Genomic DNA, 25,787 nt, shown 5'->3' on the forward strand with positions numbered 1-25,787 from the left:
ATCACAAGTATATTCTCACATTCATATAAACAATTCATGATTCATGGCGCTATTTGTCACTCATATATCCCTATTTACAATAAGTGTAGTCAACACTGCATACTTTGTATATCTACACGTATCACAATGAAAGCAAGAATAACATACATCACTAAATCATGGAATCACCACCCTCACAATGGATTATTCATCAACACTCCTCATGCAAAACCCTAATTCGACCATACTCAGCCCTAATTCATCGTCTAAGGCTTCTTTCTAGGGTTTAAATCATAAATCATTCAATGCACAAAGGTCTACGCATAAATCCTACTATCGATTTACATATATTACACAATGAGCACAGATTTAAACTACTCAATTCATAAAACCTAGCCTACATGGGTGCCAAGCAATTGCACGGAGTTCTGTCTTTGATTTCGGTTTTCCAGGATTCATGACGGTGAATTTGGCCAAGAATATCGCCATCTTTACGTTAGAAATCTTGTTCTCCTTCCTTCCCAAGCTTAGAGCAGCTTTTCTGAGGTTTCTAAGGTGTTTCACGACTTATTAAGGTATTTTAGGAAGATGGAGAAAATAGGATTTCTCGTAATTTATGTTATGCCTCGCCTATCCCCCCCCCCTGGCGCTAGCTTACCCCGCCCTGGCGTCGCCGCCCTAGCGGCAACTACCCTGCTCTGGCGGGACAAAGGCCCTGAATTTTCTCGAATTTTTGTTTCTCCTAAATACGATGATTCAGGTCGTTACAATTATTTAAAGTTAGGCATTAGAAATATGATACACAATTAATAGCAATATATCAAACTTTATTTATATTTGTATATTGCAAGCTTGTATTTAGCTACGGTATAAATTCAAATGTATCAATTTTATCTTTTTCTTATAAATGCACTATTTTTAAATTTTAAGAATATTGTATTAATGTCATACCAAATTTTGGAATTTGGTCTCCTAAATAATGGATACGTTTAATTGATTTTTTAAAAATTGTTTTAGTATTCTTTTTCAATTTTTATCTCTTTATTCTTTTAGAATTTATTTATTTAAGAGAAATGAAAAAATAATCACCCTTAAAAAGTGTTAGTGTCACAATTCACACCAAGAAATAAATACCAAAAAAGAGACCTTAGAGAAGAGAAAAAAGTGGGTTACATCTCATATCTTTCAATTATCATATATTTTTCATTACTTATTTATTTTTATGTTATTTCTATATTCCAAAGTAAAAGTGATTGTTTTTATCTAACATGGAATATTTTTCACATTCATTCTTTAAAGAATAGGATGTTGAAAGAACTGTAGAAAGTTGCTTTGTTTTGTTAAGTAGATTTCTTTTCTAAAAATATGGTATGATATTAATTATCAATCTTATATTATCTTTCTCTTGTCTTTTTTCTTTGATTTTTTTTATTGCAAGAAAAAAAGGTGTAAAGAAAAATGAACATTTACATTTGGTTAATTTGTTAATCAGTAGTCACAACTCACAATATCACAATATGAAAGACTTCATTTTATCTTTTCTATAATTAATTCTCAATTTTAAGAAATGATAGTAACTTATTTTGATATTAATTTTAATCTAATAAATTAGCCTAATATGTGGTTATGAGTTTGTCAATATTTGGTTAACCTTTTCATATTACACATTGATAAAATTAACACACCCTTTCATAATTCATTTTAATGAAGGATAACAGAATCCTTACACGCTCCATTGCAGTCACCATTTTCTTTAATTCAAATACTAAAATATAATGAACTTGCATTATGTTCAAGTACGGTCATGACTATCATTACTATCCATTGAAAGATAAACTTAGACGAGTTGGGCATGAGTATAATTTGTTTGGGTTAAGATAGTTAGAGGTCGGACATGAGTTAAGATTGGATGATCGATTATTTCTTTTTTAAAATGGGTAATTTCCTTTGATTTAGAATTTTCTATCCAATATCGGGCATGAGTTTAATTTGTTTGGTTAAGATAGTTAGAGGTCGGACATGAGTTAAGATCGGATGATGGATTATTTCTTTTTTAAAATGGGTAGTTACATATTATTTATAATTTTCTATCCAATTGAAGAGTACGAATCACAAGTTTGTAGATATTTTTTACCTCCTTCCTACAAATAAATCAAGAGATAATGCAGACAATATATATAATACAGTGAACATATAATTAATCAGAAAGAAAGTTGATTCTAACACATATATTATAACACTTGCACGAGGCGCTGCTACGTTCCCTAGTTTGTATAAAAATAAAAATTCTAGTGAAATATACAAATAGAGTAAGACATAGCTACTGAAACTAAAACTACGTTACGTAATTAGGAAAACTATAGCTAAGTAAACTCATTATGTTTCAACTCTTAGATATTTATGAAATTTTCACTTAAGTTTATTATTTTAAAGCAAAAGAATAAAGAAAAATTCATAAATATTGCATAACATTAGAAAAATTTAACAAGGAATAAATTATGTTTATATTAGTTCAAATTATATATATATATATATATACACACTACCTTAAAAGCATGAACTCCCAAACTTGAATGTTGAATTACTATAATACCCCTAATAAAAAATACTCAATTTATTAATTTAATTATTTGTATTATATTAAAAATACATACCTTTTCACATTAAAGGGTTGTGATTTTTTCAAAGAGTTGTGACTTTTCCAAAAGGTTGCGACTTTTTTGATGGGTGGTGACATTTTCAATGAGTTGTGACTTTCCGAAGGGTTGTGATTTTTCCAAAGGGTTGTGACTTTTCCAAAGGGTTGTAGCTTTTCTGATAAGGCACAATTAGCACATATTCATACTACTATTTGTTAGCTATAAATAGAGGAGTTTCCTCTCACTTTTAAACTACAATTTATTTTTTTAGTTTTGTACTCTTCTTCTTCTTAAAAAACCTCAAGGGTTATTTGCAGCAGTTAATTAAGTTAAAGATTCAATGAAATTCGAGGTATCACATTAGAAAGAGTTGGTGAACAAATTATAACAAATCATTCAATTCACACTCGTATTTTTTCTTACAATTTTCATGAGTTAACAGTGACAAAAAGTTGTGAGAAACACAATAATAATAAGCAAATGTCACGCCCCGAGCCTACACCCTGGGAGAGACTGGCACTCGAGAACCATTGCTGGCCCCAAGCGAACCCTTGGCTTGGCTTACTTACTCAACGGAAGACTTAGACATAAGAAAGAGAATCCAAATACAAGATAACTCAACATGTCTCAAACTAAACTCATAATATTTTAAAAATAAACATTTAACTTAGCCAAAATGGCAACTCAAATCTGAACATAAGCCAATAACAAAATGATGACGAATGAACTAATATCTGACTGACTATCTATAAAACCTCTAAAATACTGAGATGGATGTTGGGACAGACCCACGACATCCTAATGAACTAAAATCATAAAGTAATGAAAAAGGGGGATCCTCCAGAATGCAAGGAGGCTCACCAACAACTCTGAAGCTCAACTGGATCAATGATGCGCTAGATGTTGATCCTGGTTACTTGTGTCTGCATCATAATAAGATGCAGACCAACTAGCATCAGTACATTGAATGTACGAGTATGCGAGTTGGAATGCTAAACACAACATAGGCTTGAAAAGAATCTGAAAGGAACTAAAGAACTTACCTGGCTCAACTCAACTCCACATAACTAAACTCATTTCAATATAAAGCAGTTTATAAACAAGTGCAATATAAAGAAAAACCGTTTAAAACATGATGTCAACTTTGTGTGTATGCAAATATATATATAACTCTGAGATGTATGTAAGAATACAAATAAATTGATGTATATAAAAATACAAAATACTGTTGTGGGAGTTTCTCTAACCGACAACCATCACTTAAGAGCTATAGTGATGATACAACACTTTACCTAACGCTACCAAGGACCATCCTATACCTTGCCGGGGGTATAGGACCTAACTCACTAAGTGGATCCACTAGTCTATGCTAAAAAGCATTAAAGGATTCATCTAAAAAGTATGACCCTTTTCTGCCCATGATGGCTACATAGTTTATGGGGGCTATGGGTTCTTCGAACACTCCCCCATATCGGTGCTCAATACTACTCCCAAAATATGATACTAGCTCTCTATGTTTAAAAACATTTTCTTTCTGTGATTTGATATAATTGCTCAAACACTTAGCTCAAAGGCTATCTTGAAAATCAAAGTTTCCCCTCTTGCTTAATTATGAAGGCATTTACTCTTTTCTGAAAACTAGCCCGAAAGCTCTTTGGAAATCGAGGTTTCCTTTCTTGTTTAAATGTGAAAACATTTTAAACTCTTTGGGAATACATAGTCCCTATATACTTTTGAAGAAATGAACTTCAAGCTTTAATCTTTACTCTTTACTCAACTTGAACTTTAAGTCTTAAAACAAAGTAAAAAGCATTTGCTAAAGACTTCTTGAAAGTACTCTAAGAACTTCCTAGACTTGGCTCTTGACTTTCCTTGAATTTGAATTTATGGATTCAAGGTTATGATTTATGTTTCTGGATGATTTCTAGATGTTTAGAAGTCATTTAGAGTAGTTAGAATCAATGGAAAGTGTTAGTACACTTTAGAAGGACTTAAATAAGTTAAACGGAAAAAACTAGTGAAAAACAACGATTTGGGCGCATCCCAGGCACGCCGCGCCAGCCCCAACCCCAACTTACTGGGGCTCAAATCTGGCGCACTGTTGGCGAGCCACGCTAGCCCCTTGGGCTCTATGGGGGCGCGTCGCGCCAGCCTCCCTTCAGGCAAAATCTGACGAACTTTTGATCTCGTTTTCTGATCCTAAATCATTTTAATCCGATTCTTTTTCTCAAATTCACTTTAGATTCATGTACCTAAATCATATACACAAAATCTAACTCAAACAACTCAAGGAAACAACACTTTAAGATCAAAAAACTCCTTAATCCCAACTCATATTCAAGAACGAAATCAATTCAAGAACAACTATAAAGAACATCAAATTCTTAATTTTTTTAGGACGAAAATATGCTGAATTAAACATGCTTGGCGCGTGGGTGAACTAACCCAGTGCTATGTGATCTCACATACCTTGTAGGGATCACCCCCGATGAAATCCACAAGCTGAACTCGACGAACTTGACGATTTCCTTACTTCTCCTTCTCTTTTCTCCTCTTCTTTCCTCTTCTCTAAAACCCTAACTCTTTTCCAAAAGCGTAAAGCTGACCAAGTTCAGTTTAGACCCTTAATTAATTCACTAAAATGAATTTAATTAATTGGATAAGGAAAATACTGAAATACCCTTCAAAAATTCGGATTGGATATTTTCTTATTTGAACATCCCAACTTCCAATGGGCGTATCTCACTCATACGAACTCGGATTCGCACAAACTTGGCGGAGTTGGAAAGATAGTTCCGAGATATTTCCAACCATACATGGAAGTACACCTAACTCATCCTGAGCTAGGAGTTATGTACGTTTGAAGTTGACCAAAAACTCACTATTTCCTAATTTAAGTAAATTTCCAGATTTTTCCTTCTTTCAAAAAATGACTATTTCCAATTATTGGCTTCTTCCTATTTATTTCAAATTGCGAGATGTTACAATATCTCCCCCTTGGGAACATTCATCCTCGAATGAGATTACTCTTAATAGGCTAAGGGTGTAACATGCAACATTCAGTTCAAGCACCCTTAAGCAAATGCAAAACAACATGCCAATTTGTAAATAAATACTAAGAAAGGATTAGTACCTTGATCTGGAATTTCTCTGGGTTCGAAGAGATGTGGATATCTCTTCTTCATACTTTTCCACCAATAGACTTCTCTCAAGTCACTGTACATCTTGGTGGAACCCGGATGAATGAAATATTTGGAGCTATGAGCTTCCTCCATGATCCTCTCTTGGGTTCCATCCACCATTGGTACACACAACCTACCTTGATGTCTCAACACACTATCTCCCCCTTGTTCAAAAGCTAATACTTTTTGCTTATGAACATTTGTCTTCAATTCAAGCAAGATAGGGTCTTGGTTTTGCTCACCTTTTACTTCTGACACTAATGATGATTCAGCCCCATGCATCACCACTATTCCTCCTTCTGTGGAATCCATTAATCGAACTCTTAATCACACAAGTCTATGCACATCTTTTTGCTAAATCTTTTTTACCTTCTTCAAAATGGGCGGTACTACCCATAGATAACTTGCTCAAGGCATCATCAACAACATTAACCTTACCTGAGTGATAGAAAATACTCATGTCGAAATGTTTGAGTAAGTCTAACCATCTCCTTTCTCTGAGACTACGCTCTTTTTGACTAAACACATACTGAAGACTCTTGTGATCGGTGAACACATCCACATGAATACCATAAATATAATGGCGCCATATTTTCAAAGCAATTACTACAACAACCAACTCTAAGTCATGGGTTGGGTAATTCTTCTCATGAACTTTCAACTGTCTGGAGGCATAAGTTATAACCTTCCCATTCTTCATTAACACACAACCCAAACCAACTCTAGACATATCACAATACACCACGAAACCTTGAGTACCTTCTGGTAAGGTCAACATCAGGGCAGTAGTCAACCTCTCTTTCAATTCCTGAAAGCTTTTCTCACAAGCTTCAAACCATTGAAACTTCATTGTCTCCGAGTTAACTTGTTCAAAGGAGATGAAATAGATAAAAATCCCTCGACAAACCCTCTATAATATTTAGCCAAAGACAAGAAACTCCTAATATCGATTGGAGATGTGGGTCTAGGATAATTCTGCACTGCCTCAATTTTCTGAGTATCAACTTTAATTCCCTCTCCAGACACAATGTGGCCTAATAACGCCACAGACTCAAGCCAAAACTCACATTTAGAGAACTTGGTGTACAACTCTCTATCTTTTCAAGTCTGAAGAACTATTCTGAGATGACTAGCATGATCTTCTTCATTCCTTGAATAGATTAGTATGTCATCAATGAAGACGATAACAAACATATCTAAATAAGGTTTTGAAAACTCTATTTATAAGGTCCATGAATGCTGCAGGTGCATTGGTCAAACCCAAGGACATGACCAGAAACTCATAATGACCATAACGGGTTCTGAAAGCTGTCTTTGGTATATCACATTCCCTTACTTTTCAACTGATGGTAGCCATATCTGAGGTTTATCTTAGAAAAACATGAAGCACCCTAAAACTAATCGAAAAGATCATCAATTATCAGAAGAGGATACTTGTTCTTGATGGTAACCTTGTTCAACTGACGGTAATATATACACATCCTAAGGGAACCATCTTTCTTTCTCACAAATGGGATCGGAGCACCCCAAGGTGAGATACTTGGTCGAATGAAACCTTTCTCTAAAAGATCTTTCAACTGCTCTTTTAACTCTTTCAACTCTGCTGATGCCATTCTGTATGGTGGAATATATATATGATGAGTATCTGTAAGAACATCTATACCGAAGTCTATTTCTCTCTCAGGAGAGACTCTGGATAGATCATCTGGAAAGACTTCTGGAAACTCTTCTACTACTGGAACTGACTGAATAAGAGGTATCTCAACACTAGAGTCATTAACTCGGACAAAGTGGTAGACACACCCCTTAGAAACAAACTTCCTTGGCTTAAGGTACGAAATAAAATGACCCTTAGGCACTGTTGAACTGTTTTTCCACTCTAAGACTGGCTCATTTGGAAACTGAAACTTGACAACTCGAGTTCCACAATCTATTGATGCATAACAGGCATGAAGTCAGTCCATACCTAGAGTGACATCAAAATCTACCATGTGTAACTCAATTAAATCAGCCATGATACTCTTGTGATTGACGAAAATGGGACAATCACGATAAGCTCTCTCTGCTAGAATAGACTCACCAACAGGTGTAGAAACACTGAAGGGTTCACAAAGCTGCTCAGAAATAACATCAAAATTCAAAGCAACATAAGGAGTTACAAAAGATAAACTCTCCCCTGGGTCTAGCAAAGCATAAATAGTAAATTCAAGGACTTGGATCATACCAGTGACCACATCTGGCGAATTCTCTTGCTTTTGGCGACTATTGATAGCATATAAGCGGTTTGTTTCCCCGCCAGTACCTAAAGTAGCTCCTCGAGGTGCAGCTCTGTCTGATGGAGCAACTGAAGAAAGTTAGGCCCTATTGCCCCAATTACCATTACCTTGCATGTTCTCAGGACACTCCCTCATAAAATGACCGTTCTGATCACACTTGAAACAACCAGTAGAGCCCTCACGACAAATACTTGAGTGGTTTCTGCCACACTTAGCACATGCAAGAGGCTTACTACCCCTTTGTGCCATACTGCCTTAAGGATAGACAGGTTTAGCTCTGAAACTCTGGGAATTCTAACTATTGTACTCACTTTTGTTCTTAGGTGCAGCTGCACTAGCAGATGATGAAGCATGTCCTTTATGCTTATGGTGGAAAGAAGACCGGTTCGCATTACACTTTTGCTGCCCGAACTCATTTCCTGATGTCTTAGCTCTCTTATTCTTAAACTCTTTTCTATTCTTCAGATTATCCTCCTCAACTTGTTGCACATGGATCATTAGCCTTGTTATGTCCATATCCTCTATCAGCATAACTGCATTTCCGGCTTAAGGGTGAGAAACTCTCTTATCTTTGCCTCTCGCAACTCACGGGGAAAGAAACACCCCATGAAAGCACTCTCAAACACAGCCCAACTCACTATTGGCACATCCTCAGCCCTATTCTATTTCCATTGGTCGAACCAGATTCTAGCGACACCCTTCATTTGGTATGCAGCTAGTTCCACCCTCTCAGCATCTACAACATGCATAATCTTAAAAAATTTCTGAAGTTCTTCAACAAAATTCTTTGGATCCTCTGTGACACTTGAACTTGTGACGCTTGGTAGATTCATCCTTAAAAACTCATGGATCCTTGAAGTATCATCCACTTCCTGTCGGTTATATCTCTATCCAACTTGATGGGTCGCAACTTGACTTAACATCCGGATAGCTTCACAAAATTCAACATTGGTGACCTCTCCTTGGGGTTGCATTTCTGGTGCATTAGGAATCCCTTGTTCCTCGACATCTCTCCTAGCAGGACAACCTCAGACAGCTCTTTATGGAGGCATGATCTAAAAGACACGTGCACGAACAAGTTAGAGAGAGACTTTTATAGAGATACACTCTATCGTACGAATGGAGTATGAAAGAAGTGAAGGAATTCCTAAATGTTGCAGCCTCCTAATTATAGATGTGACGCACTTCACACCGATAAATAGTACTCTACAGACACAACTTTATAGACTCCCTAGGACTCTTGAACTCTGTGCTTTGATACCAAATTTGTCACTCCCCGAGCCTACACCCTGGGTGAGATTGGCATTCAAGAACTATTGCTGGCCCTAAGTGAACCCTTGGCCTGGCTTACTTACTCAACGGAAGACTTAGACATCAGAAAGAGAATCCAAATACAAGATAACTCAACATGTCTCAAAATGAACTCAAAATGTTTTTAAAATAAACATTTAACTTAGCCAAAATGGCAACTCAAATCTGAACATAAGCTAATAACAAAATGATGATGAATGAACTAACATCTGATTGACTATCTATGAAGCCTCTAAAACAACTGAGATGGATGTCGGGACAGGCCCACGACATCCTAATGAACTAAAATCATAAAGTAATGAAAAAGCGGGATCCTATGGAATGCAAAGAGGCTCACCAACAACTCTGAAGCTCAACTGGATCAACGATGCGCTGGATGCTGATCCTGGTTACCTATGTCTGAATCATAATAAGATGCAGGCCAACTGGCATCAATACATTGAATGTATGAGTATGCGAGTTGGAATGCTAAACACAACACAGGCATGAAAAGAATCTGAAAGGAACTGAAGAACTTACCTGGCTCGACTCCACATAACTGAACTCATTTCATTATAAAGCAGTTTCAATTTCAAAACAAGTGCAATATAAAGAAAAATTGTTTGAAACATGATGTCAACTCTGTGTGTATGCAAAGATACATATAACTCTCAGATGTATGTAAAAATACAAATAAATTGATGTATATAAAAATACAAAATACTGTTGTGGGAGTTTCTCTAACCAACAACTATCACTTCAGAGCTATAGTGATGATACAACATTTTACCTAACATTGCCAATGACCATCCTATACCTTGCCGGGGGTATAAGACCTAACTCACTAAGTGGATCCACTAGTCTATACTAAAAAGCATTAAAGGATTCATCTAAAAAGTATGACCCTTTTCTACCCATGTTGGCTATATGGTTTATGAGGGTTGTGGGTTCTCTAAACGCTCCCCCATATCGGTGCTCAATACTACTCCCAAAATATGATACTAGCTCTTTATGTTTAGAAACATATTTCTTTCTGTGATTTGAGATAATTGCTCAAAAACTTAGCTCAAAGGCTATCTTGGAAATCAAAGTTTCCCCTCTTGCTTAATTATGAAGGCATTTACTATTTTTTGAAAACTAGCCCGAAGGCTCTTTGAAATCGAGGTTTCCTTTCTTTTTTAAATGTGAAAATATTTTAAACTCTCTGGGAATACATAGTCCCTATATACTTTTGAAGAAATGAATTTCAAGCCTTAATCTTTAATTTTTACTCTTTACTCAACTTGAACTTTAAGTCTTAAAACAAAGTTAAAAGCATTTGCAAAAGACTTTAAGAACTTTCTAGACTTGGCTCTTGACTTTCCTTGAATTTGAATTTATGGATTCAAGGTTATGATTCATGTTTTTGGATGATTTCTAGATGCTTAGAAGTCATTTAGAGTAGTTAGAATCAACGGAAAGTGTTAGTACACTTTAGAGGGACTTAAATAGGCTAAACGACAAAAACTGGTGAAAAACGACGATTTGGGCGCATTCCGGGCTCGCCGCGCCAGCCCTAACTTACTGGGGCTCAAATCTGGCGCACTACTGTCGTGCAACGCCAGCCCCTCGGGTACTATGGGGGTGCGTCGCGCCAGCCTCCCTTCAAGCAAAATTCTGACGAACTTTTGATCTCGTTTTCTGATCCTAAATCATTTTAATCCGATTCTTTTTCTCAAATTCACTTTAGATTCATGTACCCAAATTATATACACAAAATCTAACCCAAACTGTCACGCCCCGAGCCTACACCCTGGACGTGACCGGCACTCGAAGACCATTGCTGGCCTCAGGCAAACCCTTGGCCTGGCTTAATAACTCAGCGGAAGACAACTCATCATATACGCATTTAAGAAGTAACTAAAATGTTATAAAGGAACATTCAATGGCCATTAAGGCGAACTCAAGTCTTTAGCATATGAAATGAAAAGCAAAGACAACTGAATTAACTAACTGACTGTCTGACTATATATGAAGCCTCTAAACAACTGAGATGGATGTTGGGACAGGCCCACGACATCCTAATGAACTAATACTAAAACTGAAAGCAATGTAAAGGAGTCCTCTGGAATGCAAAGAGGCTCACCAACAGACTCTGAAATGCTCACTGGATCAACAAATGCGCCGGATGCTGATCCTAGTTACCTGTGTCTGCATCATAATACGATGCAGGACAACTAGCATCAATACATTGAATGTACGAGTATGCGAGTTGGAATGCTAAAACAACATAGGCTCGAAAGAGATTATGAAAGAAACACTTACCTTGGCTCTTCTCAACTCCTGGATACTTAAATAAACTTATTTCATTATAAAGCAGTTTAAAACAAGCGTAATATAAAGAAAACTATTGAAAACATGTTGTCAATTCATAATCATAATACCATAAAAAGACAAACCATGCTCCTTCTCAAAGTCTACTTATGCAATGCATGAATGAAGTCTCATACCCCCATTCACACTAAGCAGAACCCCTTGAGGGACCATGTTACTACTGTTGGGGGAGTTTCTCTAACCAACAACCATCACTTAAGAACTATAGTGATGATACATCGCTTTACCTCACGCTGCCGAGGCCCATCCTATACCTTGCCATGATATAGGAAGCTAACTCACTAAGTGGATCCACTAGTCTATGCGAAAATGATTCATCTAAAAAGTATGACCCTTTTCTACCCATGATGGCTACATGGTTTATGGAGACTTGAGTTAATATGAACTCGCATCCCCATATCGGTGCTCAATACTACTCCAAAAAATATACTTAGTTCTTTATGTTTAAAAACATACTTCTTCTGTGATTTGAAATTAGTGCTCAAAAACTTAGCTCAAAGGCTAACTTGGAAATCTCAGTTTCCCTGCTCGCTTCATTTAGAAAGCTATTTCTCTTTTCTGAAAACTAGCTCGAAGGCTCTTTGAAAAATCATAGTTCCTTTCTTGCTCAAATGTGAAAACATTTATAAACTTCTTTGGGAATACTTAGTTCCCTAAAAACTTTTGAGAAATGAACTCAACTCTTTAATCTTTGCTTAACTTGAAACTTGAGCCTTAAAACGAAATAAAACGTTTGTTAAAGACTCTTGAAAACTTTAAGAAACTTTGCTTTGACTTGCTTCTTAACTTCTAGACTTGACTCTTAACTTCTTTGACTTTGATCTTAACTCTCCTTGAATTGGATTATGGATTCAAGGTTCATGATCTCATGTTTATGGATGATTTCATGATGTTTAGATGAACCTTAGAGTGTTGTAAACAACTAGAAAACATAGGTACATCGCTTAGGAACAAGTACGAAAAGGTGGGGAACGAATGGGGAGAACTGGCGTCCCTGGCGCTCTGAGAGGCGCGGGGCGCCAGCCCTCAAACTTCAAAGGACCAGCTGGGGCGCTCTGGCTGGCGCGTCGCCCCAAGGGGTGAACTTCAGAGCCCCTTTTGGGGCGCGCTGGCTGGCGCGACGCCCCACCCCCTTCCCCAGGTTTTTGACGATTTTTCTTCTCCGTTTTTCAACTCTAAACCCTCTAAACCTCAATGGTTCTTTCCCCAAACACATAGAATCACTTATACCTCCATTATACATCAGATTCTACTAGAAAAAACTCAACTAAAACATGAATCAATCTCAAGAAAACTCCAACAACTCAACCCACAAGAATTCAAACGAATATAATCAAGAACTCAAGGAATTTACTTTCAAATCAAACATATTTCGCTGAATTGAATCATGATTGGCGCGTGGGAGAAGTAATCCAATGCTATGTGATCTCACATACCTTGTAGGGATCACCCCCGACGAATTCCACAAGTTAAACTTCGAGGATCTTGGCGATTCTTCTTCTTCCTCCTCTTCTTTTCTCTTCTCTCAAAACCCTAACCCTTCTTCCAAAAGTATAAACTGATCTAATTCAGCTTAGGCCCCTAATTAATTACAAAAAAATGAATTGAAATAAAAGGGTAAGGAAAAGACCAAACTACCCTTTAAAAATCCGGATTGGACTTTCCTTATTCTAACAGCCCAACTTCCAAAGAAAATAACTCACTCATATGAACTCGTATTTCCGCAAACTCGGCAGCGTTGGAAAGATCCTTCCAAGAGCTTTGCAACCATATCTGGAAGTACACCTAAATCATCCTGAGCTAGGAATTATGGCCGTTTGAAGTTGACCAAAACTCAACTTTTCCTTGCTTGACAAATTTCCAGATTTTTAATTCTTTCCAAAAATGACTATTTCCAATTATAAGCTTCTTCCTAGTAATTTCAAATTGCGAGATGTTACACAAACAACTCAAGGAAACAACACTTTAACATCAAGAAACTCTGTAATCCCAACTCATAATCAAGAACGAAATCAATTCAAGAATAACTATCAAGAACATCAAATTCTCAATCTTTTTAGGAAGAAAACACCCTGAATTAGACATGCTTGGCGTGTGGGTGAACTAACCCAACGCTATGTGATCTCAGATACCTTGTAGGGATCATCCCCGATGAAATCCACAAGCTGAACTCGACGAACTTTGGTGATTTCCTTGCTTCTCCTTCTCTTTTCTCCTATTCTTTCCTCTTCTCTAAAACCCTAAAAAAAGTGGAATGAAATCCCAGTTATACACTCCCTTCGTTCTACAAACCCTTGTTGATTCTGAACTTCCTTCTCTTTTCTTTCCTCTTCTCTAAAACCCTAACTCTTTTCCAAAAGTGTAAAACTAACCAAGTTCAATTTAGACCCTTAATTAATTCACTAAAACAAATTTAATTAATTGGATAAGGAAAAGACTGAAATACCCTTCAAAAACCCAGATCGGACATTTCCTTATTTGAACAGCCCAACTTCCAATGGGCGTATCTCACTCATACGAACTCGGATTTGCGTAAACTTGGCGGTGTAGGAAAAATCTTTCCAAGAGCTTTCCAACCATACCTGGAAGTACACCTAACTAATCTTGAGCTAGGAGTTATGTCCGTTTGAAGTTGACCAAAAACTCACTATTTCCTAACTTAAGTAAATTTCTAGATTTTTCCTTCTTTCCAAAAATGACTATTTCCAATTATTGGCTTCTTCCTATTTATTTCAAATTGCGAGATGTTACAACAAATATGAAAAAAGTCATATGATTTGGGTAAGATATTTCTTCTTTGTTTTTTTATTTTTTATGCTCTTACCCTCACGAAGGAGTTTCATTCTAATTTTAACAAAACAACGGGCATCAACATAGTCCATTGAATTATTAGATTGGATGTTAAATCCACTATTTCAAAAATAGATGTGGTATGTTACCATCTCTTGAAGACAAAATTTAAATGTGGTATGTTGTTGTAAGGAAATAGAGACCTTAAAAACCTTATCATACATTGATGTGCGAAGTGAACCAGTAAAAGAAGACAAAATTTAATAAACTTTTGACATTGCTTCAAGGATGTTGTGTCGGATGACCTATAGTAGAATATGACTAGCTGAAGCCTCTTTTAATTCCAAAGACATAGATAACTACACAATAAATTAATTGTCCATTTTCAATATGAAGTATGGATAGATTCTCAAGTTTACTGCAAGTTGTAAATACTTTTCTTTAAGTAATAAATGTGTTTCTTGACAATGTGATTGAAATAGAAGTGTAGTTTCAAATTGAAATTCATCACTCTGGTATGCTGATTTTTAAAAAGTCACCCAAACAAACTGAATATTTTTGTATAATATTTTTTCCTTTCAAGTATATATGATAAGTTGAATTGTGGTCCAATATGATACATTTTTCCTTTGATTTTCTAAATTAATAATTTCTTATGATACATTTAAATTAGGAACTTTAAAATGATTATGTAAAGCAAAAGGTAGCGCTGAACTTTCTACACGTCAAAATTAGAATTTTTGTTTACTTTTTTCAGCCTTTTAAAATTTATTTATCCCATCACCAACAATTATTTATTTATTAGAAAATTCAATTTCTCAAGTTGATGTTTGTTTAATTCCCCAGAAATATCAAATGGTAACACTTCCAAGAAGCAAAATGATAATTTATAAAATTATTAATGTTCGTTAGTGCATAATCTTGTATGTAAGATAATATAGTGTTTTAATTTTAATGACCGATAGTTTTTAAATATTATTTGATAAATTTCTGCATGAAGCGCAAATAATTCTACTAGTAATTTATATAATATAAAGTCTTAATTGATTTTAAAGTCCTAAATTGTAGTACTATGCACAAATAAGACATAATTTAATTTAAAAAAGAGTTAGTTAATTTCAAAGTTTTAAATATTAAGAAATTAATAATAAAATGACTTTTATCTAATGTAAAATCAATTTTAAAGGGTAAAGAATGTGACTACAATAATAAGAGTTCCTCTTAAATTTTGACTTGTGGAAATCCCTCAACAACAACATATCCCATATAATCCCATAAGTGGGGCCAGGAAAATAGAGTAATGTACAAACCTTACTGCTACCCAGTAATAGAGAGGTTGTTTCCGATAGACCCTTGTCTCAAGGAAAAGTATATCAAAGGCCAATCGAAAAAGAAATTCTTAGGGAAAATTTTCAAAAATAGCAAATATTAGGCACTCTATAGCTATAGTTTGCTTAATTACGAATAATATCAAAATGTTATGAGAGAGAGGAGAGAGGCGAGCTAGATCTGGGAGAGAGTGTATTTTTTGCAGATTTTGGAAAAAAAAATTCAAAAATAAATTGGTTTGTATCAAAATGTATACTTATTTGAGAGGAGAGAGACAAGCGAGATCAAGAGAGGGAGGAGAGAGGATTATATTTATTTTGCATTGTATTATGTATTTGTTTTGTATCAATTGTATTCAAAATACAATAGATTATATTTTGTATTTATTTTGCATTGTATTCTTTATTTATTTAGTATCAATTGTATTCAAAATACAACTGTATTCTTCCTCTCTTTGATTGGATACAAATACATTTGAAAGAGAGGATGGATGCATATTGTATTCGTATGAATACAAATACAATTGATACAAAAATACAAAATATAGTTTTTCAATACAATAGAAATAAAATATGAAACTATCACCTATATTTAATTGAATACAATTGATACATAATACATTTGAATGAATTTCTTCTTATCGTCAGAAGAGAGGCAAAGGAGAGAGGGGAGGAGTTTGCTATAAAAACAACATATTGCTCTTTTTTTTAATAATATTTTTAAACAATAGTTATTTTCCATAAATAAATTTTAATTTTGACTAGTTCCATAATTTTTCAATTTCTCAGTGGGTGGTAAATATATTCTAGTACAAATTTTAACCTTGCAATCGTGCTAGTTATATGATAGAAGTAGTATGGAGTTGAGCAATCATTCACAAAAGGAATTTAGGAATGTTAACTGACACAAACAATTGACTTACTAACAAGAGAGTTACATACAAAAGTTTAACAACATTAACATGAGGTTAACAAATACGACAATAATGATACAAATGAGTCATCCTGGATAGCACGTAGTACACTTCCCTTCATTGAAGGAACTTTAGTACTTAAGGGCTTGGCAGAGGTGGCAATGGTATTGGCAACTGTGGCAGAGGTAGCTGAGGTTTGGGAAGTTCTGGCATAGGTAATGGCAACTCCGGTTTGGGCAAAGGTGGCAGCTGAGGGTTTGGAAGTTGTGGCAGAGGAAGATTGGGCATAGGTAATGTGGGCAATCCAGGTTGCGGCAGTGGAAGATTGGGCATAGGTAGTGTGGGCAATCCAGGCTGCGGCAGTGGAAGATTGGGCATAGGTAATGTTGGTAGCTCGGGTTTTGGGAGGCCAATGGGGAGATCTGGCAAAGTTGCATCCAAAAGATGGCGAGCCTCAACTTGAATTACATGGCTGCTGATTGATGATAAGACAACGAGGAAGAGAAGGTAAAGAGACTGATGAGCCATTGTTATAGAAGATGATTTAAACAGTTTCTTGAGCTTTGGTGGATGAAGACTGAGGCTTATATAGAAAGCAGAGTGTGAATTTGTTTGGTGGGGAAAAAAATTGGGCTGGTTTATCAGTAATATTATCAAGAATATTTTTATGATCTCTGTTTTTCACCCAAGTACACCTGTATAATTTAGGAGGGGGGGGGGGGGGGGGGGGNCGGAGAGAGATAAAAGACAGCTCACAATTTAACAGCTATGAGAGCCAATAGGAATACATTCATTAAGCAGACATAGACAAAGCAACCAAAAAGACAGATAAGGAAAAGAGAAACTGGAAGATAAGTTACAGAAAACGAAAGGCAGGGAGCTTATTGTACAAGTTCAGGAATTTCTGAACACAACTATGTTATCCATGAGAAGAGTCTAGTGGTTAATCAATCGTCCTTTCCCCTCTTTCCATGCTTCATGCATCTTCGCATCCGCAATGTGACGAGTGAAAATTTTACAAAACCAATAGTATTATAGTTGATTCTAATAATATTGTTCCCCATAAAATTGCAATTTAAACATTCCAGGAAAGAAAAAGTGGACCTCCCTTTCCCCAATATTATATCTGCATCTATATGAGAGCAAACAATGTAGCCTGAAAAGGGTATAATGATGAATTGGCTCAGTAATCACTGAATGATGAATCAGAGCAACTCTATTTTCAGAATATTTACATGCCAATCAATCATATCAATTGTTTAAATATGGTATCTTCATAATGTTAAAACAAGTGTTGATTCCTCTACTTTCTTGGGAAACCATCAAGCAGTACTCATCTACTCATCAATGTACAGTGGCCTGAGAGCTATTTTAGCAGCTATGCAAGGCCTCGTGAACTAAAAGATTACATGCAAGTTCAATAAGTTTAGACTTGAGGAAACCAGACTTCCCCCACAGGGAGCAAAATCATCTGCAGTGACAGGATAGTAGATACAGATGATTTATGCCCTAATGCCAAATGAAGATCATTGTTTTCCATCAGTAGGAAAGCAAACAGAACAAATTCTTATATTTAATAGGATCCAAGGTCATTCAATCAAATACAACACCTTAAGAAAAACTGCCCATTCAAATTATGATAACTAGAGTTTGCACCTGACTCCACCAGCAATTCTCAAATGAGCATAAGAATGTTGTCTAAACTCTTGATTAAGTTTTACAATAATTTTCCAGCCATAGTGCAGAAGATTTCAGTACACGAAGCGCACCCGTGAGAAGGTATTGAGCCATTTGTCTCCGCATATCAATTTTTCCAACCATGCAGAGAGTAGGCAGCTCCAATGACTGAATAGGCAAAAGTGAAAAGTTCAAGAGTGTGCCAAATGAACAGACTGATTATTTCTACCATTAATCACACAGTGATGTCTGCCAGGAAATAACTGTTTCCTATAATGTCATGTATCCAAAGAACAATATGCATTTCCATGACAATGTGTGGCATCCATTATTCCGCCAGACATTGGACGAACATAGAAAATGATAAAGTTATTAAGTAATGTCTTTCCCATATACAGGACACATAGTATTATAATAATGAACGGAGTAATATGCCGGATTGAAGTAATAAGCACACTTCTTACTAGGGGTAAGCAGAACATAAATACCGAAAACTGAAAACCGGACCAAACCAAACTAATTTGATTCTTCGATTTCGGTTTTTCGGTTCTATTTTTCTAAAACTTCGCTATTCGTATCTCGGTTATAGGGTCCGGTTCACCGAAATTTTATTACAAAAATTTATTATTTCTGCCTGGCTAATTACTGCTACTAACAACAACATACCCATTAAAATCCCACAAGTTGGGTCAGAAGAAGGTGGGATGTATGCAGCCTTACCCCTGCCTTGTGAAGGTAGAAAGATTGTTTCTGATAGACCCTCGGCTCAAATAAAGCATATAAAAGTCAAGTATGTAAAGCAAACACAGTCTAAGAAGTCATGCTGAAAACAATGAAGAAAAGGCTAGTAGCAACAACAAAACAATACGATAATTGAAGCAAAGGAAACAACCAGTACACTAATATCAAAGAATAAGATAGTGGGAGAGTAATAATAACAATATTGAAAAGCGAACTAGACAACGCTCAACCTACTACCCTTCTACCCTAATCCTCGACATCCATATCTTTCTATCTACAGTCATGTCCTGGATGAGCTGCAAGTGAGTCATGTTTTGTCTACTACTACTGCTACTGCTAATACAGGGCAGTGAGGTTATTATCAGAAGCCTGTATATTATTGGCTGCAAAAATGGATGAAAACAGAGGAAATGTGCCAGCACTATCAGAATTATCCTATGAAAAATTATTACTTAATTACGAGTGACATAAGGAGAATGGAGTTTTTGGCTCTTGATGTACTCCGTTGGAATATGAGTGGTGCCACTCCTTTTGCTTTCACAAAAAAAATTGTATCAAGATTCTGTAGAGAAGTTTCAAGAAAACACTATACTAGAATTAGAACTGTTGAAATCATCATGATTGTTCTTAAAAGTAATTAATAAATTCCAAGGCTCGTTAAATTCCACTGTTTTCTGATCATCAGTTAATAAGAGTATTAATTCAACTTTTGCCTTATTTTATTGTTGAACTTATTTAACCAGATGTGAGGTTAATGAATCATAATACACAAACCATCTGTAATAGCAGCAGCTGAAACATTATTAGCAGTAACAGTTTTCTTACTTGCTGCATTTGTAACTGTCTTTGTGGCCCCCTATTTTTTTTTTAAAGGAAAAACACAAAATAATCCATTTGGAAATTTTAAAAAAGAGAAAATTAGGCAAGGTGACCATTCGACCATGGTTTTTACCCAAAATAGCCCAATTATTGCTTATTTCTAGATATAAGCGGATAGCCTTATTTTCCTCCTTTGTTTTCTCCTCCGTCTCTCTCTCTCTACCGAACAATCTGACCTCTGCCTTCTTCTCTTATACAAAAAACAAACTCCAGTTCCAGTGTCTCATTCCATTTCTTCTTCTTCTACTTCAATGTCATCCATTGGAGAATCAATGTTTTGGACGGCAAAAGAAGACATTTGACAAAAGGCAACAAGGGTCGGCCTCGCCACAAGGTGAGGCGAGTGGCGAGTGGCGAGGTGATCACCTTTTTGAAGTGCGGCTCCAATTAATACAAAAAAATTAAAATATTTAATTGTATATATAAATAATCAAAATCTCAATTGCAATAACATATTAGCAAATATTTGAATTGAAAAATTAAAAATAGGTGGTACATATTATAAATCAAGAACTTGAATGAGAAAAAACAGAACAAAAGTCAAATCAGTGAGAAAAAATAGAGGTGGAAGTAACTCTGAAGCCTGAAGAAGGAAAAAAAATAGAGGAAGAAGAAATATGAAGAAGAAAAAGAAAGAAATTAGAAGAAAAGAAGAAATACGTATTGGTTGGACTTTGGAGTTGCTGGAAAAGTCCGCCTGGTCACGGATGACTAGTTGGAGTCGGAGTTGCAGTTGCAGTCGCAGTCTAAGAATGTAACTGTACATTTTGAAAAGAAAACCCTAAATTGGTCGCCTGTTTTTAAGAAAATACAAAAGGTGACGCCTTTGTTGCATCTCGCCTTTGTCGCCATTGTCTCCATGGCATCTCCTTTTGAAGATTCCCTCGTCACAAAGCTGAAAGGGGATGCAGGGTTGTCTCGCCTCATTGGCAATGAGGCGATCACCTTTCACAACACTGGGAGAATCTAACCAGAAACTCAATTATTTGATTGGCGATGCCATGGTTGCGATTGGTGGTGAACAAAATTGTAGAAGTTGGCGGTGCCAGCAATATAAGAGTCTCGCACAACCTTCGCTATTACACCCATTCCGTCATCCAACAAACCTATAATGTAGTTTCGGTGGGGCCAAGTTATTCCTTGATCGTCTGTATGACAAGTTCTTTTCTCCTTTCTCTCCATGTCTGGAGGTCTACTTTGCGAGATAGATTAATGTCGATTGGAAATGTTTCAAACCGATTTGAGCAGTTTAATAGTTGATGAAGAAGACAGTTTCGAACCAATTCGAGCAATTGAATAGTTGATGAAGAAGACAACCTGGCTAGCATTTGATTCTGTGTGTAATAGTGTGAATACATTGTTTATACATAAGTTGCTCGGACTCGGGTGCAGATGTCTCATACGGGTGTGGATCTAAAAGTTGGATCCTTCATGATCTAATTTTTAAGATGCGGGGATATGGATCCATGTATGGATACTGGTGTGGGGATTCGCCTCAAAATAATTAAAGCATGTAAATATAGAGTTATAAAACCTAAATTATGAGATATTATGTGGAGAACTTGAGGAGAATCCAAGAAGGAGATTAAAGGAAAAGGAGTGACATAGAAATTTCAATATAAAAGGTATTCCATTTTCTTCAATTTCACCTTAGCTTTTGTATTGATTACAGAAATCATTAAAATTGTCCAAACTTTCCCCATCGATTTTGGTCAAAGTGCCCAAAATTGGTTGACCAAATCGAACACGGATCTTACACCCATGTCGTGTCGACACGGGTGCAACACCAAAAGTGAAGTGTCAGAGAAACTTAGATTTATACATCATATATACATGGTTATACACTATTTATACATATTGATACATTATATAACAATGTATAAATATTGTACAACAATGTATAAGTATGCATATACATCTCTTATACATAGTTATACATCATATATATACTACTATACACTATTTATATAAGATAGATACATTACATATACATGCGGCCGTTAGCTGAAATTTTGTTGTGCGGTACCCATGTAAGAATCCCTTTAAAAAATAGCCATTTGACAAGAAGAAAAGTAGCACATTAATAAGACCCATACCTAAGAACCAAATTAGAAAAAACCGACCTAAATGTATTCACTATTGAATAACCGAACCAACCCGAAGAACCAAATGCCCACCCTACTTCTTACTACACTTGAAGGCTGCCATTTTACTGAAAAACAGTGGAAGTAACAGGAGACACCTTAAAAGAAGAAAAAGTCATCTTTCCTTCGCTAAAAGCTAGAGTCATGAAGCCATTGTGGCATTTTCCCTCACTACTGCATAGTAGTTGTAAGCATATGTCAATCCCATACAAAGGGGGATTGAAACTTATTGTTAGCGCAACCCTTCCTGCATGGGTGGCAGGAGATCCATCTAAGGGCTGCTGTCCCCCCTTTAGCGGCCAAGTAGAAATGCACCTTGCATAGAGAACTCAACTTAGTCTTCTGCATCATTTTGTGCTTGTTTAGAATTAAATAATATAATACAAGTTTTTTGCATTTCATGATTTTCATCAGCAGTGCCTGCAAAGTGACTTGCAACTCTGGTGTTTGAAATATCCACTTCTCTCTCGGTATGGCCTGTCAGCAAAAGTACTATCTAGAGCACTTGCACCTAACAAATTCTTATTTGTGGTTCCGTGCTGAATCTATATGAATCTTTCTAAAACATATGAATAAACTATTATTCTTACCTTAATAGATGCATTATACTCATCTATTAGCCCAGTGATTTTTGAGAGCAAAAACTGATGTGCTTGAATCTCTCTGCTCTTGTCCTTTAGTGGACGCCGAGCCACCCGACCATCATTTTCTGCAGCTTCCATGGCCAAATAATTTATCTCTACATGTTACAGTTTAAACAAGGTTAGTATAATGTGAAATAGGAAATATTGGCTGTACAAATAGCTAAACAAATGCACGGAAAAAAAGATGACCCTAGGACCTTGTGGAGAATTGGAGCACAGAACACGAGCAAATGCACGAATTGACTGTGGAATTCCCCTACCTTGAGCGTCAGCAAACCTAACTTCCCTGAAGAGGGAGAGGGGGTGAGAGTGGTTATGAAAAAGAACTTAACAGCATTATCAAATCTTAACAGCAGCCATCAGATAGTAAACCAACTATATCTATAATATTGTTTGCTGATACATACAAATATCTATATTATCAAAAATTAAACTTGGCAAGGAGATATAAACTTGAGTACAAACGAATTCTCAGAGGAACTGAATCCATTGACATCTTTGAGAATTGGTATCTGATGTTTGCTCAAAAGCTCCAACTTCAACTGACGTAGTTTGTCTTCATGAGGTATAGTCAGCTCAACTTCAACCTGAGAGAAACTGATGCCTTTTATGTGAAATGTAACCAAATATGACCATAATTTCGGAGGTAATTTGGGAGTGTTGAGATTATTTCCCTACTTTGCATTGATTTAGCTATTGTGATTGTCCCTAGCATGTGAGTATTAGGTGCTAGGACATGTAATCTAGCCTGGAATCTGTAGCTTACCTAATTTGTAATCAATCTAGTTTATGTCAAAACCTAACGAAGTTCGATAGAATTCTGACGCTGCTCAATCATATTATACCCATTCTCACTAATTATATAGTATCAAAGGTAGAGAAATAAATTTGTATTCTGCAGCTTCCTACGCTGATCAATTCAATTCTAAGAAATTCTATCATCGTAATTGAATCTATAACGTAATTCTAATTCATGATCAGAGGATCTTCAAGGACTAAACAAGGTCACGCCTAGGGTTTTGAACATTCTTATATTGGATATTTATCTGTGATTAGTTATGATTAAAGGCATGTAAGACTATCCCTTCGCGTGGGAACGCTATTGATCTTCCCTGCGTCAACTTGTTTATATTGAAAAACCCGAAAGTTTCTCCTCCATGAGATGACTACGGGGTAGGTTGGATTTTGATGTTCTTTGTCCATGAAGACTCACTACGAACACCATGAATCCTATAAATTTTCTCAAGTTTAATCCCATGCATGTTCTACTAAATTACGATTATGCTCTTTTTGTCAAATATAAACATTATGCTATAATGACTTGATTTTCCCATGATTTTTGTTTCATGAATTATGACATATGAATGCTTATGATTTTTGCAACCATGATTATGAGCTCTTAAAACAATGCATGAGTTACGATTATGAGACTTCGGGCTGAATTATGAACATCAAATGAAGGGAGTAATATGGTTAACCGAGAAGGCATTAGTCTATACGACAAGTGCCCGAAACTACATTTGCCGACGTAAGATTTGGATCGCACCGTAGAGTTGGGCGTATCCTCTAGGTTGCCCAACAAGGCATATTATCGATCTTTTGCTAGCAAAACTATGTTATGTATGTTTCACACCCAACAAGGTATGGAAAGGCCTAGCTAATCGGGCCAAGATCAGACTCCATGTGCTCCCATGGTGGATTATGTCGATTATACTAATAAACTGATGAATGATGAACTACGAAGTACGAACGTTAAGGTCAACTTAATTATTTTCGATCGCTTGATTGTCCCATGTTTTGATTATGTCTCCATTGGTTGTCCTGTTTCTCTTTCAGTTATGTTTCATCCTTCCCTTACATACAATACAATTTCATATGTACTTCCGTCCCTTAACTTTGGGGCTTTGCATTTCAAAAGGCAGGTTCTGGTACTCAGACAGGAGATCAGATTCACATTAGAAGACCTGTCTAGTATAACTCTTTCCTATGGTTGTGAAGCACACCACACTTATTGTACATTTGTAACTGTAAGTTTTGGTACCAAAATTGTACAATTTTATTCATCCATAGAGATACAAATTTATAGTACAGAAAAATAAACTAGTTAGCAATCAGATTCCTTGATTCTAGGAGATTTGAGAATCAAGGGATGATTCTAATATCCTAAATAACATATCAGATACGATTTTGTTAGATCAATTTAAACGAAACTATATCTAATCACACTTAGATATTTACAAATCAACACTCCCCCTCAAGTTGACATGTAAATATCTTTCATGCCTAACTTGCTTACAAGAATTTCAAGCTTTGGTTTAAACAAGCCTTTTGTGAAAATATCCTGCTGATTTGTTGGGACAAAATGTATGCACACGTTTTCTTCTTCAATCTTCTCTTTTATGAAGTGTCTATCCACTTCAACATGCTTTGTTCTATCATGTTGAACTGGATTGTGAGCAATACTTATGGCGGCTTTGTTGTCATAGTATAACTTCATTGGTAACACAAACAGTTTCTTTAGTTCTTCCATCATCTTTTTGAGCCAAATCATTTCACAGATCCCATGGGCAATAGATCGATATTCAACTTCAGCACCAGTGTTTTGGACGGCGAGAGGCGACAAAAGGCGGCAAGGGCCTGCCTCGCCACGCGGCGATTTTGAATCGAGGCGCCAATTAATACCAAAAATTAAAAATATTTAATTGCATATATAAATATCCAAAATCTCAATAGCAATAACATAACATATATAAATATCCATTAAAAGTACTCCCACAAAAGTTACAATTAACCGAAATAATTATAGAAGAATTTTTTAAAAAAATATGTAGGCAGCGGGCAGTGAGCAGTGGCTTTAGTAGTTCAGTTCTTATTCAGAAATCAGACTTCAGTCTTCACAATAAAAAACAGAGGGACTGAGAGAGTACTAAA

General features: G+C 36.0%; 3 protein-coding genes and 1 pseudogene across 6 annotated transcripts in view; all 4 read right to left on the minus strand.

Annotated features, from left to right (window-relative positions):
- The window catches only part of LOC125873377 (vacuolar protein sorting-associated protein 27), a 1,193,133-nt gene that overhangs the window by 318,902 nt on the left and 848,444 nt on the right, over positions 1 to 25,787 (minus strand). The window lies entirely within an intron of this gene.
- Positions 1 to 25,787, minus strand: part of LOC125873368 (uncharacterized) — a 414,450-nt gene that overhangs the window by 11,388 nt on the left and 377,275 nt on the right. The gene's annotated exons all lie outside the window — the stretch shown is intronic.
- Positions 16,741 to 17,565, minus strand: LOC125873751 (protein PELPK2-like; annotated as a pseudogene). Its single transcript, XR_007447212.1, has 2 exons — positions 17,528 to 17,565; positions 16,741 to 17,466 (listed from the first exon to the last, which is right to left on the minus strand). The product of XR_007447212.1 is annotated as a protein PELPK2-like (transcript).
- Positions 17,584 to 25,787, minus strand: part of LOC125873752 (uncharacterized) — a 29,535-nt gene continuing 21,331 nt past the window's right edge. Inside the window, exons 5-9 of the mRNA XM_049554615.1 lie at positions 23,310 to 23,443; positions 23,054 to 23,142; positions 22,803 to 22,951; positions 18,541 to 18,616; positions 17,584 to 17,927 (exon numbers count right to left, since the gene is read on the minus strand). Of these exons, the coding sequence (XP_049410572.1) occupies positions 17,719 to 17,927; positions 18,541 to 18,616; positions 22,803 to 22,951; positions 23,054 to 23,142; positions 23,310 to 23,443 (657 nt within the window). The 3' untranslated portion in view covers positions 17,584 to 17,718. The remainder of the gene's footprint in view (positions 17,928 to 18,540; positions 18,617 to 22,802; positions 22,952 to 23,053; positions 23,143 to 23,309; positions 23,444 to 25,787) is intronic.

Source organism: Solanum stenotomum, chromosome 8, assembly GCF_019186545.1.
Source record: "Solanum stenotomum isolate F172 chromosome 8, ASM1918654v1, whole genome shotgun sequence".
NCBI classification, from domain to species: domain Eukaryota; kingdom Viridiplantae; phylum Streptophyta; class Magnoliopsida; order Solanales; family Solanaceae; genus Solanum; species Solanum stenotomum.